The sequence below is a fragment of the Salminus brasiliensis genome, chromosome 18 (assembly GCF_030463535.1).
Source record: "Salminus brasiliensis chromosome 18, fSalBra1.hap2, whole genome shotgun sequence".
Taxonomy (NCBI): Eukaryota; Metazoa; Chordata; class Actinopteri; order Characiformes; family Bryconidae; genus Salminus; species Salminus brasiliensis.
The window spans coordinates 1,630,763-1,650,010 of NC_132895.1; the positions used below are offsets into that span (position 1 = coordinate 1,630,763).

The 19,248-nt window shown below is 37.0% G+C and overlaps 1 protein-coding gene across 1 annotated transcript; it reads right to left on the reverse strand.

Annotated features, from left to right (window-relative positions):
- Positions 1-4,318: 4,318 nt before the first annotated feature.
- LOC140539710 (hydroperoxide isomerase ALOXE3-like) lies at positions 4,319-9,504 on the reverse strand. Its single transcript, XM_072662471.1, is given in 10 exon segments — positions 4,319-4,495; positions 5,005-5,175; positions 5,267-5,367; positions 5,500-5,621; positions 6,343-6,515; positions 6,613-6,699; positions 8,026-8,226; positions 8,454-8,602; positions 8,605-8,739; positions 9,471-9,504. Coding segments are annotated over 10 exon segments (1,350 nt in total).
- Positions 9,505-19,248: the final 9,744 nt, after the last annotated feature.

The window sequence follows — 19,248 nt, forward strand, 5'->3', positions numbered from 1 at the left end:
TTTTTAAATATAAGGAAAATGTCTTGTGCATTGTTCTTTACAAAAATAAAAAGTTCAGAATTGGCTCTATACATCATTTAAAATGATTCTACTGCTACTATTATTAATAAATAATCAAAATAATCAAATATTAATCAAATTAAATGTTCAGAGGCAAATAATTGCCAGGTCCACGGCTCTTATGAGCAAGTGCTACAATGGAGGTGTTAGCGACAGTGGCAATGGCAAGAAACCATGGCTTAAAAACCAAGACTCAGTCTGAGGAACCCATCTGCCTTTAAAGGACGAAAGAACCTTTAGTAGCACCATTGTTTATAGACTGTGATTCAGTCTATAACCTACAGTTTTCCTCAATTCCTTCAAAACTCAAATAACATTATTTTCCAGTTTAGACCAGTTTGCAAACAATTGCTTATATATATATATAATGCTAAATATTACTTCAAGCTTTAATGTCATTTGCGATGGCATTATATATGACATATATATAGATGACATATATATATATATATATATATATATATATATATATATATATATAACACAAATGACATGAAAACCTGAAGCCATATTTTCCTTTTTTACACTTCCATTCATTTTCATACATAAATTATTTGTTAAACACTTTAGTTAGATATTTTTGAAACCCTCTCAGATTGACCTTGAACACTGATTTGTAAATGGGCTCTGATATCTTATCACTGTGGCCAAGCCCAGCAGTCCTCACTTCCTTATTACAAAACCCCAAACAGTCCAGAGTGCTTCTCCTCAAACTTCAACACTGCTGTTTAAATTCCTCCATAAAACATTTATCAATCAGAACCCAATATTTTATCTCCTTCCATTAGGGACCTCCTAATTTCTCCTCACCCTAAAACTGTCATTTATTTGATGTTGTGTAACGACAGAGAGCTGTTTTATCACTAAAGCAATTCATCAGCCGGTTCTGAGAGCCGATGTCGACGATGCAAAGTCCCAGCTGGTTGAAGTGAGTCAATTGTAAAACTACTTGGATCGTCATCTTCACTTCTTTAGAGAAATGGAGTTGGAATTAAGTTCATTACGTTTTTTTCTATAAGAAAGTTTCTTTAGTTTAAAAACGAATGAATGCATGAAGAATTTCATAAGAAAGAAACACGGCACATCACTTCAGTGATCCACCGAATTTACACACACTGTTTGCTTAATAATACTATTCTGTTGTTTACACTGAAATATAATCAGTCCATTCAGTCCATGAAATTCTGATACAATATAAAAATAACTGCCAGATTTTAACTACACAATATATACAAACGTTTGTGGACACCTTCTAATGAATGCATTCAGCTACTTTAAGCTGCACCCATTGCTGACACAGATGTGCAAATGCACACACACACAGCTTGTCAAGTCCTTGTAGAGAAGAAGTACTGCCAATAGAATAGGACTCTCTGGAGCAGATCAACGATGATGATCCTATTGGCTCCATGCTGCCAAATGTCAGGTGTGGGCTAGAGGGGGGGTATAAAGCCCCCCAGCATTGAGCTGTGGAGCAGTGGAAGAACTGTGTTCTCTGGAATGATGGTGGAGGAGCTCCATCCAGTACTTTTGGGATAAGTTAGGGAGACGGGATGAGGTGGGGGGATGATCCAACATCATGACCACACAAACGCTCTCGTACTAAAGTCACTGAATGCAATCAAACCCTCACAGCAATGCTTCTCCTCCAAATTCTAGTAGAAAGTCTTCTTCTCTGGACAGTAGAGACAGTTACTCCAACAAAAGCAGGATCAGCTCTTTTTAATACTCTTGATTTCAGAAGAAGCATTAAATGAGCAGGTGTCCAAATAATTAGCATATGTCAAAAACACACAGTTATTTTATAAACAATTTGATTTGATTGAGTTTTGCTTCTCTTTTCCATTGATTGCTTAGTTTTATATAGCAGAATTTATTTTTTATAAACTCTTTAGCACATCTTTAGTTTGAAAGATTATTCATATTATGGTTCCATAATAACCCTATTTGTGAGTGTGAAGAACCTGTAAAAACCCCAAAAACTTGCTCTTGATATAAAGGTTCTTCATTAATTTAATTATCACATTTCTATTACAAAACTGGTTCTTCATGGAACCAAAAGCAGTTCTTCTCTCTATGGCATCGCTCAAAGAATTCAATTCAATTCAATTCAAAATGTATTTCTATTGCCCCTTTCAAAACTAATGTGGTCACAAAGAGATTTACAGAGATCCAGGTCCACACCTCTTATGAGCAAGCACCACAATGGAGGTGGTGGCGACAGTGGCAAGGAGAAACCATGGCAGAAACCAAGAGTCGGTCCGAGGAACCCATCTACCTTTAAAGGACGAAAGAACCTTTAGTAGCACCATTGTTTTTAGACTGAGGTTCGGAACAGTAAATTAGTGAACACTTAAAACCTCCAGTTTTCCTCAATTGCTTCAAAACTAAGCTCCAATAACATTCTGTTCCAGTTCAGACCTTCAACTTATGATATTGTGGGAGATGACTGTGAGGGTAGAGGGAGCTCTGGAGGTTTGGGCTGGGCTTCTGCTTTGTGGTAGGAAGCCAGGCCCACCTCTGATATTTACATTTACATTTACATTTATGGCATTTAGCTGATGCCCTTATCCAGAGCGACTTACAAGGTAACTCATATTACAGAGTTGGGCCAGTGTAGTGTTAAGAGTCTTGCCCAAGGACTCTTATTGGTGTAGCACAGCATAGCCACCCAGACTGGGAATCGAACCCCAGTCTCCCACATGGTGTGGTAGCTCACTGACAGCTAGTGGTGTTATCTGTTGCACCACACCAACCACTGATATGTGGAGGTGTGTCCCGGTGAGGTGATTTAGGAGTAGCTCAATGGGCAGTGAGGAGATGTGAGGAGGAAATGTACAGTTTTTATTTTGACTCTGTAATTTCACAACATTGTCAGTTTTGTGTTTTACATGATTTCAAATGCACAAACCGGGAGGTCAAACTTGATGTGGGCTGTGAATGACCGTTTCAATTGTGTGTATAACAACTATAGGTTATTATTGTTTATTTACAGGTATCAGAAATGTTTGTGGAAGTGTCCTGCCATACAAAGTAGAGCTAATGGTAGCAAGTTACGTGATAAACAACGGTATTGTAATTGTTGCAATTTCTCAGGTAAAAGGGACAATATCATTTTTGGTAAATAAGTAAGTAAATAAATAAATAAATAAAATTACAAAATGTAAAGGTTATAAAACAAAGTCCAAATTTGCTTTTGCCAGCTTTATTAAAAAAATAGTCAAAGACAAAAACAGTTTTTTGATGCAAAATCATACGAGTGTTTAAACGGTTTTAATTGTGTATTAACAGGTATCAGAAATGTTTGTGGGAGTGTCCTGCCATACATAGTAGAGCTAGCGGTAATGGTGGGTGGGGTTTTAGGAAGATCTAGCAAGTTAGGTGATAAACAACGATATTGTAATTGTTGCAATTTCTCAGTTAAAAGGGACAATATCATTTTTGGTAAATATCTAAGTAGGTAAATAAATAAATAAATAAATCAAAATAAAACATTTAAAGGTTAAAAAACACAGTCCAAACTCCAAATTTGCTTTTGCCAGCTTTATTCAAAGAATAGTCAAAGACAAAAACAATTTTTTGATGCAGAATGACTAAACAAAAAATAAATCACGAGAGTGTTAAAAAAAATCATGACATGTTTTAATTAAAATAATTAGTAAATATGAACTTTTTTGGGGTTGATTTGACACAACAGATAACACCACTACTTGTCAGTGAGCTATTACACCATGTGGAAGACTGGGGTTCGATTCCCGGTCTGGGTGACTGTGGGTGCTACGCTACACCAACAAGAGTCCTTGGGTAAGACTCCCAACACTACACTGGCCCACCTCTGCAATACCAGTAACTTTGTAAGTTACTCTGGATAAGAGCATCCGCTAAATGTTATAAATGTAAATGTAAATATAACTGAAAATAAAAAAGAAAGGTTAATCTAGCCTCATGGCCCTGAAAGGCCATTATGTTGATTTCTTACACATCTACCTTCAGAACACCAACACCTAATTCTGTAATGTGGTTATAATGTGCTTAAGCTTAAACATCTCAAACTCTAATAATATATATATATATATATATATATATATATATATATATATATATATATATATATATATATCACTGCAAATCAATCAGCTGATAATATATGTATATTAATCACAGTCAATCAAACCCCAATCAAACCCTAATCAAACCCCAATCAAACTCTAAATAAAGTGACTGCCCATCACTGCCCAGCTCTGGCCAGATCACTCTTCTACAGGTCAACGCTGTTATCCACGTGTGTTGGTTGCAGGTACCAGTAAGGAAACTCAAAGCCTTTGTTCCTGTGTTGAATTTTCTCATCAAGTTTCTGGAGATCCTTTTGAAAATGATCGAAGACACCCTTCACATCACTCTCGAACAGCTGCTCTCTGTAATCCCCAAGCTGGCGCTGCAGGAATATGAGAGAAAAATGGATTTCTTACAGTCGGATCTTTAAGATATGCTTTTATCTTGGTAGTAATCTTTTATTTGATTTGTTTATGAACATATCTCATGGTCACTACCAAACGAACCCCTGAACACAGCGAGGCCTGTTCCACACTACGGCTTTTGACTCAGTAACTGCAGGGATTCTGTCTGGGCTCCTGTTTATGAAATGCCTGAAGCTCCTCCTCTTCCTAATCGAACGTCCTATAAATTCCCACCTCCACCTTCTGTGTCCCCTATAGGCTATAGGGGCAGTGGAGGCTCAGTGGTTAGAGTTCCGGGCTATTGATGACAGGGTTGTGGGTTCGATACATACACAGGCTCGGCAAGCTGCCACTGCTGGGCCCTTCAGCATGGCCCTTCCTTGCTGGAGTTGGCTGCCCACCCCTCTGGGTGGGTGCTCACTGCCCCTAGTTCACTAGTGTGTGTGTGTGTTCACTACCACAGATGGGTAAAATGTGCAGGACTCACGCGGTCAGTGGATTTCTTGCTCAGCAGGTACAGGAAGGCCATTGTATAGACTGTGGTGTTCACATCTGGTAGAGTAGCAGGAATGGTCTCCTCTGTGGTGCTTCCCTTCTTCTTTGGTGGAGGGAGTCTGAGGGAGCTGGGAAAGTTGGGCATCCAGCCGCCAAAGTCAAACTGAAAGGCAGTGGAGACAGATTTAGGATCAACTTTAGTTTAGCTGCTCATCATTCATTTTTAATATGAAATTTTCACAAAACTGATGGACCTGGCCGTTGTTGACCGCAGCGTGTTGAGCAGATGCTGTGAAGATCACCATGGTGACAAACTTGATAAGGTCGTTCAGTTTTGTAAAAGACTGAGGAATTCCTGCTCATGAGAAATTGAGTCAGAACACAATTTTAAATCATAAAAATAAACATATTCACAATAAAATGATTACTATATGATGCTTTTGTAGTAAAACATAAAATAATCACTGCCAAAATCAATAGGCCATACCAGTTTGGATGTTTTCTTGGAATCCATATTTAAATATCTCTTTAATCCAGTTCTGTAATTCGGTGTCTTTTTTCACATCATCATCTGTTTGGTAGTAGTGTGTCAACAGGTTTGCAACAAACCTAAAGCAAATGAAATTTGGTATTTGGTCAGAAATCTACAGCAAATTACCTGACAGGTGGGTTTCACTTCACCCAAAACAGAAATTTTTTAAACTTTTGAGATGTTGCAACATTTATACATAAATATATATATATATATATATATATATATATATATATATATATATATGTGTATATTTAAATAAATTATATATATATATATATATATATATATATATATATATATATATATGCAAATATAAATGCAATATAACATATATAAATGCTGTAAAAACTCAAAATTAGATTTATTGTTCTACAAAACAAACCAAATTTTGCAGCATTTATATATATATAAATAATGTAATAATATAATGTAATTTTATTTAATAAAATAAAAAATGGGTTTGTTTTGGAGAACAATGAAAATTGTAAGAGTCAGAGCTGATCCAGAGCTATTTCAACCACTATGGTGTTATGTGTAATTAAAACCTACATAAAATAGAGGTGGTTACATCCTGTCTCTACTGCATGTTTAATAACATATAAGCCAGAAGATACCAGGTCCACAATAACTGTGCACAATTATCGAACTTTGAAGTCTAATAACCTGAATATTGACTTATTTTAGATGGCTTTCAGATTTAAGAACAACAGTAAAAATAAGAGTCATGTGATTTCACACAGAATGCCAGATCCTGCACATCTCTCATATTCCTCATAGTTCAGCAGGTCACAGTACCCGGAGATGATGTTCCAGAGCTGCAGGCCGTCATCTCTGTAGTAGAAGTTGGGGATGTCCTCCAGACCTCTTGCCTTGATGTCATCGGGCGGACAGAGAGAGCTATAGGTCAGGGAGGAGAATGCCCTCTTCAGAAAGGTGTGGACCACCTCGTCACGGCCTATAGCGGTGTACTGGAAGGTAGAAATTGGCCCAAAGAATCAGCACTCCAGTCTTCACACTTCATTTTCCTTTGATTTAGATTTTTTAACAGATGCAGCATGAAGGTACCTTAGCGAAGTGCCCCGTGCTTGAGATCAGCTTTTCTCGAGCCATGATGTTGATGTGGAGTGTGTAGCGTGTGTGTGGTCTGAGGAGCTGAAGGGGACAGAGACTACATTAACAACAAGAACATCAACCAAAAAACATACACACACTATACACACTATCCACACACACCATACACATACACACTATCCACACACACCATACACATACACACTATCCACACACACCATACACATACACACTATCCACACACACACCATACACATACACACTATCCACACACACCATACACATACAAACTATCCACACACACCATACACATACACACTATCCACACACACCATACACATACACACTATCCACACACACTATACACATGCACACATTATGCACATATACACTATACACACATACACACACTATACCCATACTATACATAAACACATTATACACATACACACATTATACACATGCATACACTATACACTATCCACCCACACTATACACATACACACTATACACATACACACTATCCACACACACTATACACATACACACTATCCACACACACTATACACATACACACATTATACACACACTATATACATACACATATTATACACACACTATACACATACAGACATTAAACACACTATACACACACACTATACATATACACACATTATACACATACTATATACACATTATACACACACTATACACATTATAGGGGCAGTGGTGGCTCAGCGGTTAGAGCTCCGGGCTGTCGATAACAGGGTTGTGGGTTCGATTCCCGGGCTCGGCAAGCTGCCACTGTTGGGCCCTTGAGCAAGGCCCTTTACCCTCTCTGCTCCCCGGGCGCTGGAGTTGGCTGCCCACCGCTCTGTGTGTGTGTGTGTGTGTGTGTGTGTGTGTGTGTGTGTGTGTGTACTCACTGCCCCTAACACATGTGTGTGTGAGTGTGTGTTCACTACCAGATGGGTTAAATGCAGAGGACACATTTCGCTGTACACTGTACAGTGACAAATACGTGCACCTTTACCTTTTTAATATATATACTATACACATATACACACACTATACACATGGCGTTTCAGCAGTAAGTGCAGGGTGCAGTTTTCTAGCTTGCTGAAGCTAATAAGTCTTCATTTCTACTCTGAATTTTGATTGATTATCACCCCCAATCTAAGAGATACCTCTCTGTTTCTGTCCTCCTGAACTGGCCCCACTTCACACACGGGTGTGTATCAGTACTACCAGCATGGACCATTTAAAGACAGCGTGGAATCACTTTGTTTATTCACTGTTGATTCTTTTCTATCCTGAATGGACTCATTTAGCCAATCATCAGTGTTTCTTTGTCTCCTATATGGTATATTTTGGAAATATAGAAATGAAGGAAGAATAGGTGCTCACCTTGTACAGCGGATGGGCTGAAGGCAGGTTGCGCAGTGTTGCAACAGTGAAAACCTCGGACAGCAGGTGTGTGCGCAGCAGGTGGAAGTTCAGCTCATGCTCATTGAATTCTGCGTTCCTCACAAAGATCTTTGCCAACAGCCAGTCCAGTTCCGAGTCAGTGGGGAGAAAGATGGGGTTGTTCTCAGGCTTCTGCTGTAACTGTAAGGAAATAAGCCTGTTTAAACTAAACTGTAAACTAGGGTTATTCATTCTGAAGGGAAATTGTCACTCCCACTTAACAAAGACACTGTTTTTTATGTCAGACCCTGAAACTCTGAAAAACTATGTTATTAATGGAGAAGAGAAGATAAACAGCACAAGTGTCTTCAGAGTTCAGGTCATCCAAGTTCAAGATAGCAATGAAACGACTCCTGAACAAAGCTTACCTGGATTGCGATTGGTTTAAGCGTTTTGTCAGGGGTGCTGAAGAGCAAGCAGAGTGGAGCAGACAGATACTGCTGCGTGTCGTTGATCACGTTGCCAGTCAAGCCGTCCAGCCTTTGGTAGTCACAGAGGAAGATATTCCCTTTCTGAAAGAACCGAGATGAGGCTCAGAACATGTCCAGAAACGCACTGGTGAAAATGAATACTCAATCATCATGGGGTTGAGTCCGTTCAGTAACTGAGCCCCAAAGAACTCATCAGTTTTCCAATTCTCCTGGACATAAACTACTATAAAAAGAGCACATACATTGGAGGCTAGTGCGGTACAACATACCGCATTACAGTAATATGAGTACTTTTTCTGTCACGAAGTAAAGTAACGCATTACAGTAATATGAATTCTTTTTCTGTAACGAAGTAAAATAAAGCATTACAGTAATGAGCACTTTTTCTGTAGCGAAGTAAAGTAACGCATTACAGTAATGAGTACTTTTTCTGTTGCGAAGTAAAGTAACGCATTACAGTAATGAATACTTTTTCTGTAATGAAGTAAAGTAACGCATTACAGTAATGAATACTTTTTCTGTAATGAAGTAAAGTAACGCATTACAGTAATGAATACTTTTTCTGTAACGAAGTAAAGTATAGCATTACAGTAATGAGCACTTTTTCTGTAGTGAAGTAAAGTAATGCATTACAGTAATAAGGACTTTTTCTGTTGTGAAGTAAAGTATAGCATTACAGTAATGAATACTTTTTCTGTAACGAAGTAAAGTAACGCATTACAGTAATGAATACTTTTTCTGTTGCAAAATAAATTAACACATTACAGTAATATGAGTACATTTTCTGTAGTAAAGTAAAGTAACGCATTACAGCAAAATATTTTGAAATCACAACACAGTTGCTATCCTAATAAAAACTACTTGCGTTTCTCCCATTTTTATATACAAAATATTCTTTTAAATGGGCAAAATGTAAAAGAATTCCTCAAGCTCTTTTCTGCGGAATTCGTGCACTGGCGCCTGGCTGCTGCGGCTGACTGCTGGGCATGTCACGTGACTGAACAAGTTTAATTACTTTTTTCAGTTTAATTACATTAATAATTACAATTACATTGTAATTATAATTACATTACAAATACATAAATACCATTGAAGCCATGTAAGTGGTCATGCAGGTCATCTAGGCTGTGCCATGAACCAGATCTGAACGGAGTTTCCAACTTCAACTCAGTCAACCTGAAATACAAAATATGAGGATGTTTAAGCTGGGATTCAGTAACACCTTCCTAAAACTTGATTATTGAACTGAATAAAACTCATGCTTTCAGAACACAGAAGTCCATTTCCATTTCCTTGGTAAAAGAGAATTGGACCTCATGTGGCAAATCAGATGTTTTGGCAGCATTGACAATCCAAGGTAACCCGGGCAGATATTCCTTCCATCTGCAGGACAGACCAGTAAAATACTCCAGCATGTACATTTTCATAGATAACACACACACACCTACCCACCAACAGTGGTGGGCAGCCAACTCCAGTACCTGGGGAGCAGAGAGGGTGAAGGGGCTTGCTCAAGGGCTCAATAGTGGCAGCTTGCCGAGCCCGGGAATCGAACCCACAAACCTTATCATTAACAGCCCAGAGCGCTAACCGAAATTTTTTTTTTTCAAAGTCAGTATTAAGGTTTTCACACATTTATCTGTATTACAAAAATGGTTCTATGGTTTGTCTCAAAGAACCATTTGTAGCATCTTTATTCATAAGGGTGCGGAATATAGATTTTGTTTGGACGCAGTTACAAAGTTCTCCGACGGTCAGTACGATTTACAGATAGGGAATGATGGCGTGAGAAATTTCCAAATTTACCATTTTTTTTAAATAAGCAGAGTCATGCTGCACATATCTGCAGTGCATAAACTAATTTTATAAACATATTTATAAACTGCTGTGGAGTAAATGAAAAAATAAAAATGAGTTTAACATGAGTTTTTCTTTCTTTCGTATGATGTGGAATCTACCAGTGTGGTGTAGCAGATTTCAGATATTTCACTTGTTCCTTTGAAAGTTAAGCCACTGATTTTCTGGATTACACTATTACTTTTATATCTGTAGTAATGTTATTATTTATTTTTGTAAAGTATTGTGAAAGGTTTTTATCATTCTGTTGATTTAAGTTACTTACATGAAGTCTTGGCATCTCCTCTTGAGCTCCATATGCCTTTGGGAGCAAAGCTCAATGTCCATGTCCTGATATACAAGCGTAGCTACGAAGAAGAAAACCACAGAATTCATAAATGATATTTATTGCTTTAAGTATTACATTAAGTCTCAGCTTTTAGCTTCTTATTAGTGATGAGTCATAAGATGATGGTTATCTCCTGTATTTACAATTCAATGCCACAAAAGGGGAACATACTCTTAAAGATGGTGATTTATGAGTGATGCCATAGAAGACCACCTTTTGTTTCCATAAAGAACCATGTCTGCCATAGAGAGTGTGAAGAACTTTTAAAAAATAAGGCCCAAAAAACGTTCTCATGAAAAAAGCTTATTTTAAATTGATTTATGACAAAAATTATACTTTTATGGATACAAAAGTGGTTCTTTTATGGTATTGTTCAAAGAATCCTTTGTAGCATCTTTATTTTTGAGGGTAGTGTTTAAAAATTGTGGGTTTTTTTGACTTTGAGCCTTTTTCGTAAAAATCAGAACAATTTAAAAGGTCCTATAATCTAATCTAAATAACTGTACCATGCAGAAAGTTAGCGAAGCATTCACATGGTTTCTAAATGGCTCTTTGACGAAGAGCAATACAGAATCAATGCCCCTCATTCAGTAACATCCTCTGATGAATTGTCTTAAATGAGTTCCTAAGATAATTGATGAGGTTTATGACGAGATTTGCTCACAGCTCGGCTCTTTTACAGATGGCTCTTACTGTCCTGTTAAACTGAACAATTCCCAAATAAGAAACACTGCAGAGTATCTTATGTAAAAGTGGTTAGAGGCTAGATTTCAGTTAGACTAATGGAAAACCTGTTCGGATTAATCAAATGCAAATATACAGTAGAGAACCTGTGATTTGTGGCTCTTAATAGACATATATGTGTCTATTAGTGTGTCCAAACTTAGAGGACTAGTGTCTAAACTTAAAGGACTAGTGTCTAAACTTAGAGGATCTTTTTTATTCTTTTTTAGAGGATCTTTAAATTTTAGTCTATTTAAACTAGCTGAGGTTATTCTTCAGAACTAACTCTCTCTCTTTACCGTCTCCGAGTAAAGGGCCACCCAGGCCAACCTGCTGGAAGATTGCCCGCTGAGGTCCCCTCTACCTGCGTCAGACTAGCTGCCACCTACCAGTCCGACCATCAGGCCCCCCACCCACCACCACCCATACCAGACCAGTGGCACACCCTCCTACCACTGCTACCTGTTTAATGACCATGTTAAACCTAAATGGACTCTTAACTATCTGCACTATTAATATCACCACTATTAACTATCTGCTGTATCTGGTTTGGCCATTTTTATCAATAATTTATCTATAGTTCTGATCAGAGGAGGACGGGTCGGGTCCCCCTTGTGAGTCTTGGTTCCTCCCAGGGTTTCTTCCTCCAGCTCTGAGGGAGGTTCTCCTTGCCACTGTCTCTGTTGGCTGCTCACTGGGGGTCTTAGATCCCTCATGTTTTATGTTATTTCTTTTTGTCTCTGTCTTTTACTAATTACTAATTATGTAAAGCTGCTTTGTGACAACAACAGTTGTAAAAAAGCTCTACAAATAAATCTGACTTGACTAAACAGTGAAGTTCTTTTGTAAGTCGATCTGGATAAGAGCATCTGCTAAATGCCGTAAATGTAAATATATATCATTTAAAACAAAACAAATGAGAAATTTGAGTAACCTTTTTGTTCCCTGAGACACACAACTGAATTTTTGCTATCCAGCCACTGGTAACATGGGAAGTGAATTTCGTCTCCTTCAGGTGTGGTCACCACAATTTTGTCACAAAACCATTCGTTAAAGAGGTATTTCCAGGGCCTGGCCTCCAGCTCAACCATGAGAAGCGTGCCAAGGCTTCTTTCACAGGCTATTGTTTCCTTGTCATGCTGTTAAGAATAAAAGATAGAATAACAATAAAATATTTAATATGCAAACCCCTGTAACCAAATGTATGATCCTGTGGGGAAAAAATATTCAATGCAACAATGTTTCTTTTTTTTAGATTTTTGACTGTAACTCTAATTACACTACTACTCCGAATCCTTTAATCCGTTAATTATTATTGAACTACTGCAGGACTGATAATTAAAGCATAATTACCTTAGCAGTATGTTTCACTGATAAACACAATCAGCTTTATTAATAAAAATAACAATATACATCACATCACCTCTGCTTATACTTTGACCATATACATATATACACATTTACCATGGAAATAGAACATATAATGGAAATACATAATCCTGTTTAATGCATGCATCGAACGACAGGCCCACGTACTGCAGGGATGGTAAGGAAGAACGGTATGAGAAACAAGCAACAAGCTTGGCAATGGAAATTCTAAGAGCTAACACTTACCCTGCGTATAGTATGAGTACAAAGAAAAAAGCACTGACCCACATATGACTTAATAACAGATCATGTAATGTAGAGAATAGATTAAGTAAAATTATGCATCTTACCCAAAAAAGATCCTGGGGTTTGCTTTCCCCAACTGTACCAATGAGCTTGATGTAGACATTCTCTTTTCCTTTTTGACCTAACACTTTAACTGTGTAGTCCACCATGATTTCTCTGCAATTTAAAATGAATGAATTTTAAATAAATGAGAGTACCAAACACTGAGACCTCTACCCAAAAATACACACAGTAAAACATATATACATTAACCTTGTATCTGTATAATTGCCTTTTTTCTCCATAATGTGAGTCTGGTAGGTGTTCTTTACATTGTTACATTTAACTAAATTTATGGTCATGTCTATAAAAAAGTGATAAATATTCAATGCAACAATGTTTCTTTTTTTAGATTTTCTCTTTTGACTGTAACTCTAATTACACTACTACTCCGAATCCTTTAATCTGTTAATTATTATTGAACTACTGCAGGACTGATAATTAAAGCAAAATTTCCTTACTAGTATGTTTCACTGGTAAACACAATCAGCTTTATTGATAAAAATAACAATATATACATCACATCACCTCTGCTTATACTTTGACCATATATATATATATACATTTACCATGAATATAGATCATTGTAGTGTGCAATCGTTAGGTATGTGTTGGTTCTTATTGGCTTCATTTTTGAATTGGCAATGTTTCCATATTTTTCATGGCATTTTCTCTAAGTTCTAGTTTTTCCACATATTTTAAGGATTTTAAGTGATATTATTATTATTATTGTTTTTGTTATTATTATTATTACTAACACACATACACTTAAACTACTCACACATGTTTAGGGGACAGAGGTGTCTTAATATAAGAATACAATGTGCGCCCCCCACCCAACATGTGGAATTAAGGGTCAATTTGCAATTATCTGTAAATAATCTGTAAATAATATTGTTTTTATAAATATTATTTATATTATATATATATATATATATATATATATATATATATATATATATATATATATATATATATATATATATATATGAAACTATCTTTTAATATAGTTTTTTACTTCTATTATTTATATTGTGTATATATTGGTAATTTATCTACATTCTGCATCTGAGTGTCTTGCTACCCCTTTGCTGCTGTGACACTGTGGGTTTCCCCACTGTTTGTCTAATAAAGAATCTTTTATTATTTTATCTTTATTATCTTATTATTAGTAGTAGTAGTAGTCTTGTTGTCGTTGATGTCATTAGCATTGCAGAGAGCTGTTGACCTGCAGTTTTTGTGATGTTGCTGCTCAAACACTCCGGATTCGTCTTAGCAGTTAAGTATCAGATTTAGCAGAAACAAAAATCGAACTGTGCCTGACCTCCAGTCGGGGTCCTCTGATGTAAATAATACACTTTTATTACACAACTCATTGTAAAATGAAAAACACGGTTTTATTAGATGTTGTACTTACTTTCTAGGGCTTGAGTAATGTTAGACCTGTGGGAATGGATATGTCTTTATGTTAGAGACACACAACACATCATTTCAGAAAACCTTTGGAGAACTTAAACTTACCTGGTGCTGCTAATCAAACGAAATCTGGCTCTTGAGAAGGTGCAGAACTCCGCTGACAGGTTGCAGACATGCAGTTTAGCCTTTTTATTAATACAATGTCCAAAGGGGTTGTGGCCAAAATTGCCTACGTATCTTTAAATATGTAAACATGTTTGCGAAATTACTGAAACGCAATGATTCCAGATAATTCCAGACCCTTCCACTGAAGCGCAGCCATTCATGTGAAAAGGACACTCCTCTTCAACTGCATTTGAACAGTACTGACAGATGGGATAATACACCGAAACTCACACAACTGAAGAAACAACATTTATAAAATGGAATTAATAGTAACGCAATTACTGTCTTATTCCAGACTAGCATACCACCATCTACCTGATAGCCATCTACCTGATAGCCATCTACCCCTCTCTGACACTGACTGTGGGAAAGCTTTGCTCACTCCTCCATACAGAGAAAGCTTCAGTGTTTTTACAGTTTCACATTTTCCTCAAGCTTCTTCTAATACAGTAAAGAGTTTATGGTGGATTCTACATTGGAAAGTTCTCCAGGTTCTACCGCAGAAAAGCAGCTTCTAACCATGACCATCTTCACCTCAATTCTTCACAGCTGGTCTAGGGCCTTGTGTTCAAGTGCAGTGTTTGCCCAAATAATTGAAGTTTGGACTTGTCTGTCCGAAGTACAGTGCCTTGCAAAAAAAAGGCATTTTGGGGGTTTGGTTATCTCACAACCTGGAATTAAAATTGATTATTTGAGGGTTTGGATCATTTCATTTACTGAACATGCCTTTGAACATTTGATTTTATTTATTTTGAAGCAAACAACAAATAGGACAAAATAACAGAAAAGATCAGTGTGCATAACTATTCATCCCCCTAGTCGGTACTTTGTAGAGCCACCTTTTGCAACAATTACAGCTGCAAGAATTTGACCCTTCCTTTCTAGAGAGTTGCTCAGGTGCTCATTCAGTCTCTCGTCACTTCAAGACTTGACCACTGCAGCTCTCTTCTGGCTGGTCTCCCTCTATGCAACATATCCAGAACACAGCGGCACGGGTCGGGTCTTCTTCAACGTTTCTAAGTTCAGCCATGTTCAGCTCCTCCTCTGCTGCGTTCTCTCTTCACTGGCTTCCTGTAGCTGCTGCCCAGGTCATCAGATTCAGACCCCTGACTCTGGCCTACAAAGCCAAGACTGGACCAGCCAGCCCCTCCGTTAATGATGGCGATGGTCAAAATCCGATCTGCACCAAGAGCCCTTCCAGCTTCAAGTACGGCTCGGCTCGACCCGCCATCCTTTAAGATCCACGGAAGACGAGCGTCCAGACTTTTTACTGTCCTGCACCGAAGTGGTGGAACGAACTTCTCCTGGGTGTCCGAACAGCAGAGTCCAACACTCGCTGTCCTCAAACCCAGACTGAAGACCCTCCTCTTCTGAGAGGACTTGGGTGAAGAGTAGAGTATTATGGTCTTCATATTGACTTGTGTTTAGTAGAGTCTAAGATTAGAGGATCTGAATTTTAGTCTATTTAAATGAGCTGAGGTTCTTCTTCAGTAAACAGTGAAGCTCTTTTGTAAGTTGCTCTGGAGAAGAGCCTCTGCTAAATGCTGTAAATGTAAATTAGTCAGTTTGGGCAATTCTCTTAAAGCTTTCCGCATCTTCCCCACTGGAATTTTTGCTCATTCCTCAAGCCAAAGCTGCTTCAAGTTAGATTTAGGTTAAGTTAGGTTTCTGCTGGTGAACAGCAATCATCAAGTCTGACCACAGATTCTCAATTGGTTTATGGTCAGTGCCCGACTGCATAAAACACCTTAAGTTTTCCCCTTAAGTATAAACCTTAAGATAAGATAAGATAATCCTTTATTTACATTTATGGCATTTAGCAGATGCTCTTATCCAGAGCGACTTTCAAGGTTACTGGTATTACAGAGGTGCCCCAATGTAGTGTTAGGAGTCTTGCCCAAGGACTCTTATTGGTGTAGCGCAGCATAGTCACCCACACCGGGAATTGAACCCCAGTCCCCCACATGCTGCGGTAGCTCACTGGTCAATAGTGGTGTTATCTGTTGCGCCACACCAACCACACACAGTCTTTATTAGACTAACAGTGGGGAAACCCACAGTGTCACAGCAGCAAAGCGATAGCAAGACACCAGATGCCAAATATAGATAAATTACCAATATATGCACAAAATATAAATAAATAAAAACAATATTTTTCCAGATTATTTACAAAGAAAAAAGTAGCGCAGAAACCAGAACAAGCACCACATTTTTAGAGTCATGTAGAGTCAAGAGCAACACTTCACTTCACTACCAAAAATGTAACTTATAACAAATTTAACAAATTTTAAAAAGTTAGAAAAACTCAAAAGTAAGCAGGAGCTGCTGCAACAGGCCACCACTTCCATGGCGCCATCTTGGTTTTCAAGGGAAGATTTTCCCTTAGCCAAGAGAATTACCCCCTTAAACATTTTACTTAGCTAAGAGAAAACAGTAAGGGCTTTCCTGCAGTGACTGAGGTTTTCCTACGGTAAAGTTCCCCATCTACATAAAAACTCGTTAATTGAACATCGCCATTTGAGAGCTGCCTTAATGGTTAAAAATAACCAAAATTGATAATAACTGAGAAAACGCCAACATGCAACTACATTCATGATTTTGCAAAGGTGATCAAACACGAGCTGTGCTTTTATAGAGAGATAGTTCTTTCTGTTCACAAACTTCGATAACACCACAGACCCGTGGAAAGTCGACTCAGCAATCTTAGGGAAATCTTAGGGTATTTCATGCAACCAGACCCTGGGCTTTGACTAGGCCATTCCAATACATTTACATGTTATCCCTCTTAAACTATTAAGAGTGTTGCTTTAGCAGTATGCTTCGGGTCATTGTCCTGTTGGAAGGTGAACCTCCGTCCCAGTCTCAGTCTCAAATCACTGTCAGACCGAAACAGGTTTTGCCATATATTCCTTCACACCACTTAAACACTGTGGTCCCCATCACTCTGCCAAACAATCAAAACATTCATCATTAAGTTTAACTTTTTATCAGTTTTAATAAACTGGAAATCAGTGGAACCGTTATTAACTAAGGAGAAAATTAAACTAAAGTAAAGATGCTTTTCACAACCAATATTAAAAAATTTAGACAAAATTGAAACTTATATGTTAAATGTTAAATGTTGTAGAATCCTCAGAACAGCATGGTCAGGTTGGTACAGCTTGTTATCTGAATTACTCAGAAAAGCCTGATACATTTTCGAAGAATTCAAAACGAGCTTTAACTTGAATTCACAAGTTAACCCACATGGCCACAACGTATCTGTTCTTTGGAAAGTTTAAGAAAAGATATTCGATTTCAAACCAAGCTGCTCCAACCTGCTCTTCAGCAGTGACTCCCTGAACAGCAACAGAACAGCCCATCACAACAAGACCCAACCTGCTGTAGACAGGCCGTTCATGAGCTGTGAGCAGGCCTTGATAAAATGACATTGATATAAGATATTTTATAAATGATATAAATGAAGTCTAGGACACCAAATTACTTTTTAAACGTATGTAATCATATTTAAATCTCAGACATTTAGTCTGGCCCTCCATAATTATTGGCATCCCTGGTTAATATGTGTTAAAAGCCTTACCATGAATGAATTTTAGAAGCATAATCTCACACTGAAATTGTAGAAAAATTTAATCTTTACCTTTTTAAATAAATAAATAAATAAATAAGCTCCTTACTAATAAATAATTATTTTACAATTATTGGCATTTTACAATTATATATATATATATATTATATATATATATAATCAGCTTTAAAATGTTATGTATATATATATATATATATATATATATATATATATATATATATATATATATATATATGTGTGTGTGTGTGTATATATATATATATATTCAATATAATCAGCTTTAAAATGTTATTCAGACCTTGGGATACCCATGCTAGCAAACTTTTTAAAAGCTCTGAGGAGCTGATAAAGCTTAGAATGATAACATTTAGAAATACAAATACATCTAAAAAATAGATAATGCATTAATTAAGAATTAATAACATTAAAATGCTGGAACAAAGGACATGATTAAGCAATATATTTAAAAGCAAGAAATTAAACAAATTAAACAATTATTAGTAGTATTGTCGATGCCTCTATCAAACCTGTACAAGGATGTGAAATCACCAAGTAGTGCAGCTACACTTACACCTTCCTCTCTTCTTTTTATAAAGTTCAAGTTTGACTTAATTAATGTTTTCAGCACTACATGCATTTAACCCCTTAATGCAGAAAGGTGTATTATTCAGTAACTACAGGGACGCCTGGATGAACTGGGCTGTTTAATTTAAATTGAATAAACTTTAAAATCCAGACCTTGGGATATCCATGCTAGCAAACTTAAAAAACTTTAAAAGTTCTGAGGAGTTGATAAAGCTTAGGATGATAACATTTAGAAGACAAATACAAATTAATTATTATAAGTAGTAATTAATATTTTGAATATTATTGTGTTTTTTTTTATTTCATACTTTCAGAGATATTTACTTTCAGAGAAAGTATGAAATTGGTCCAGCTTG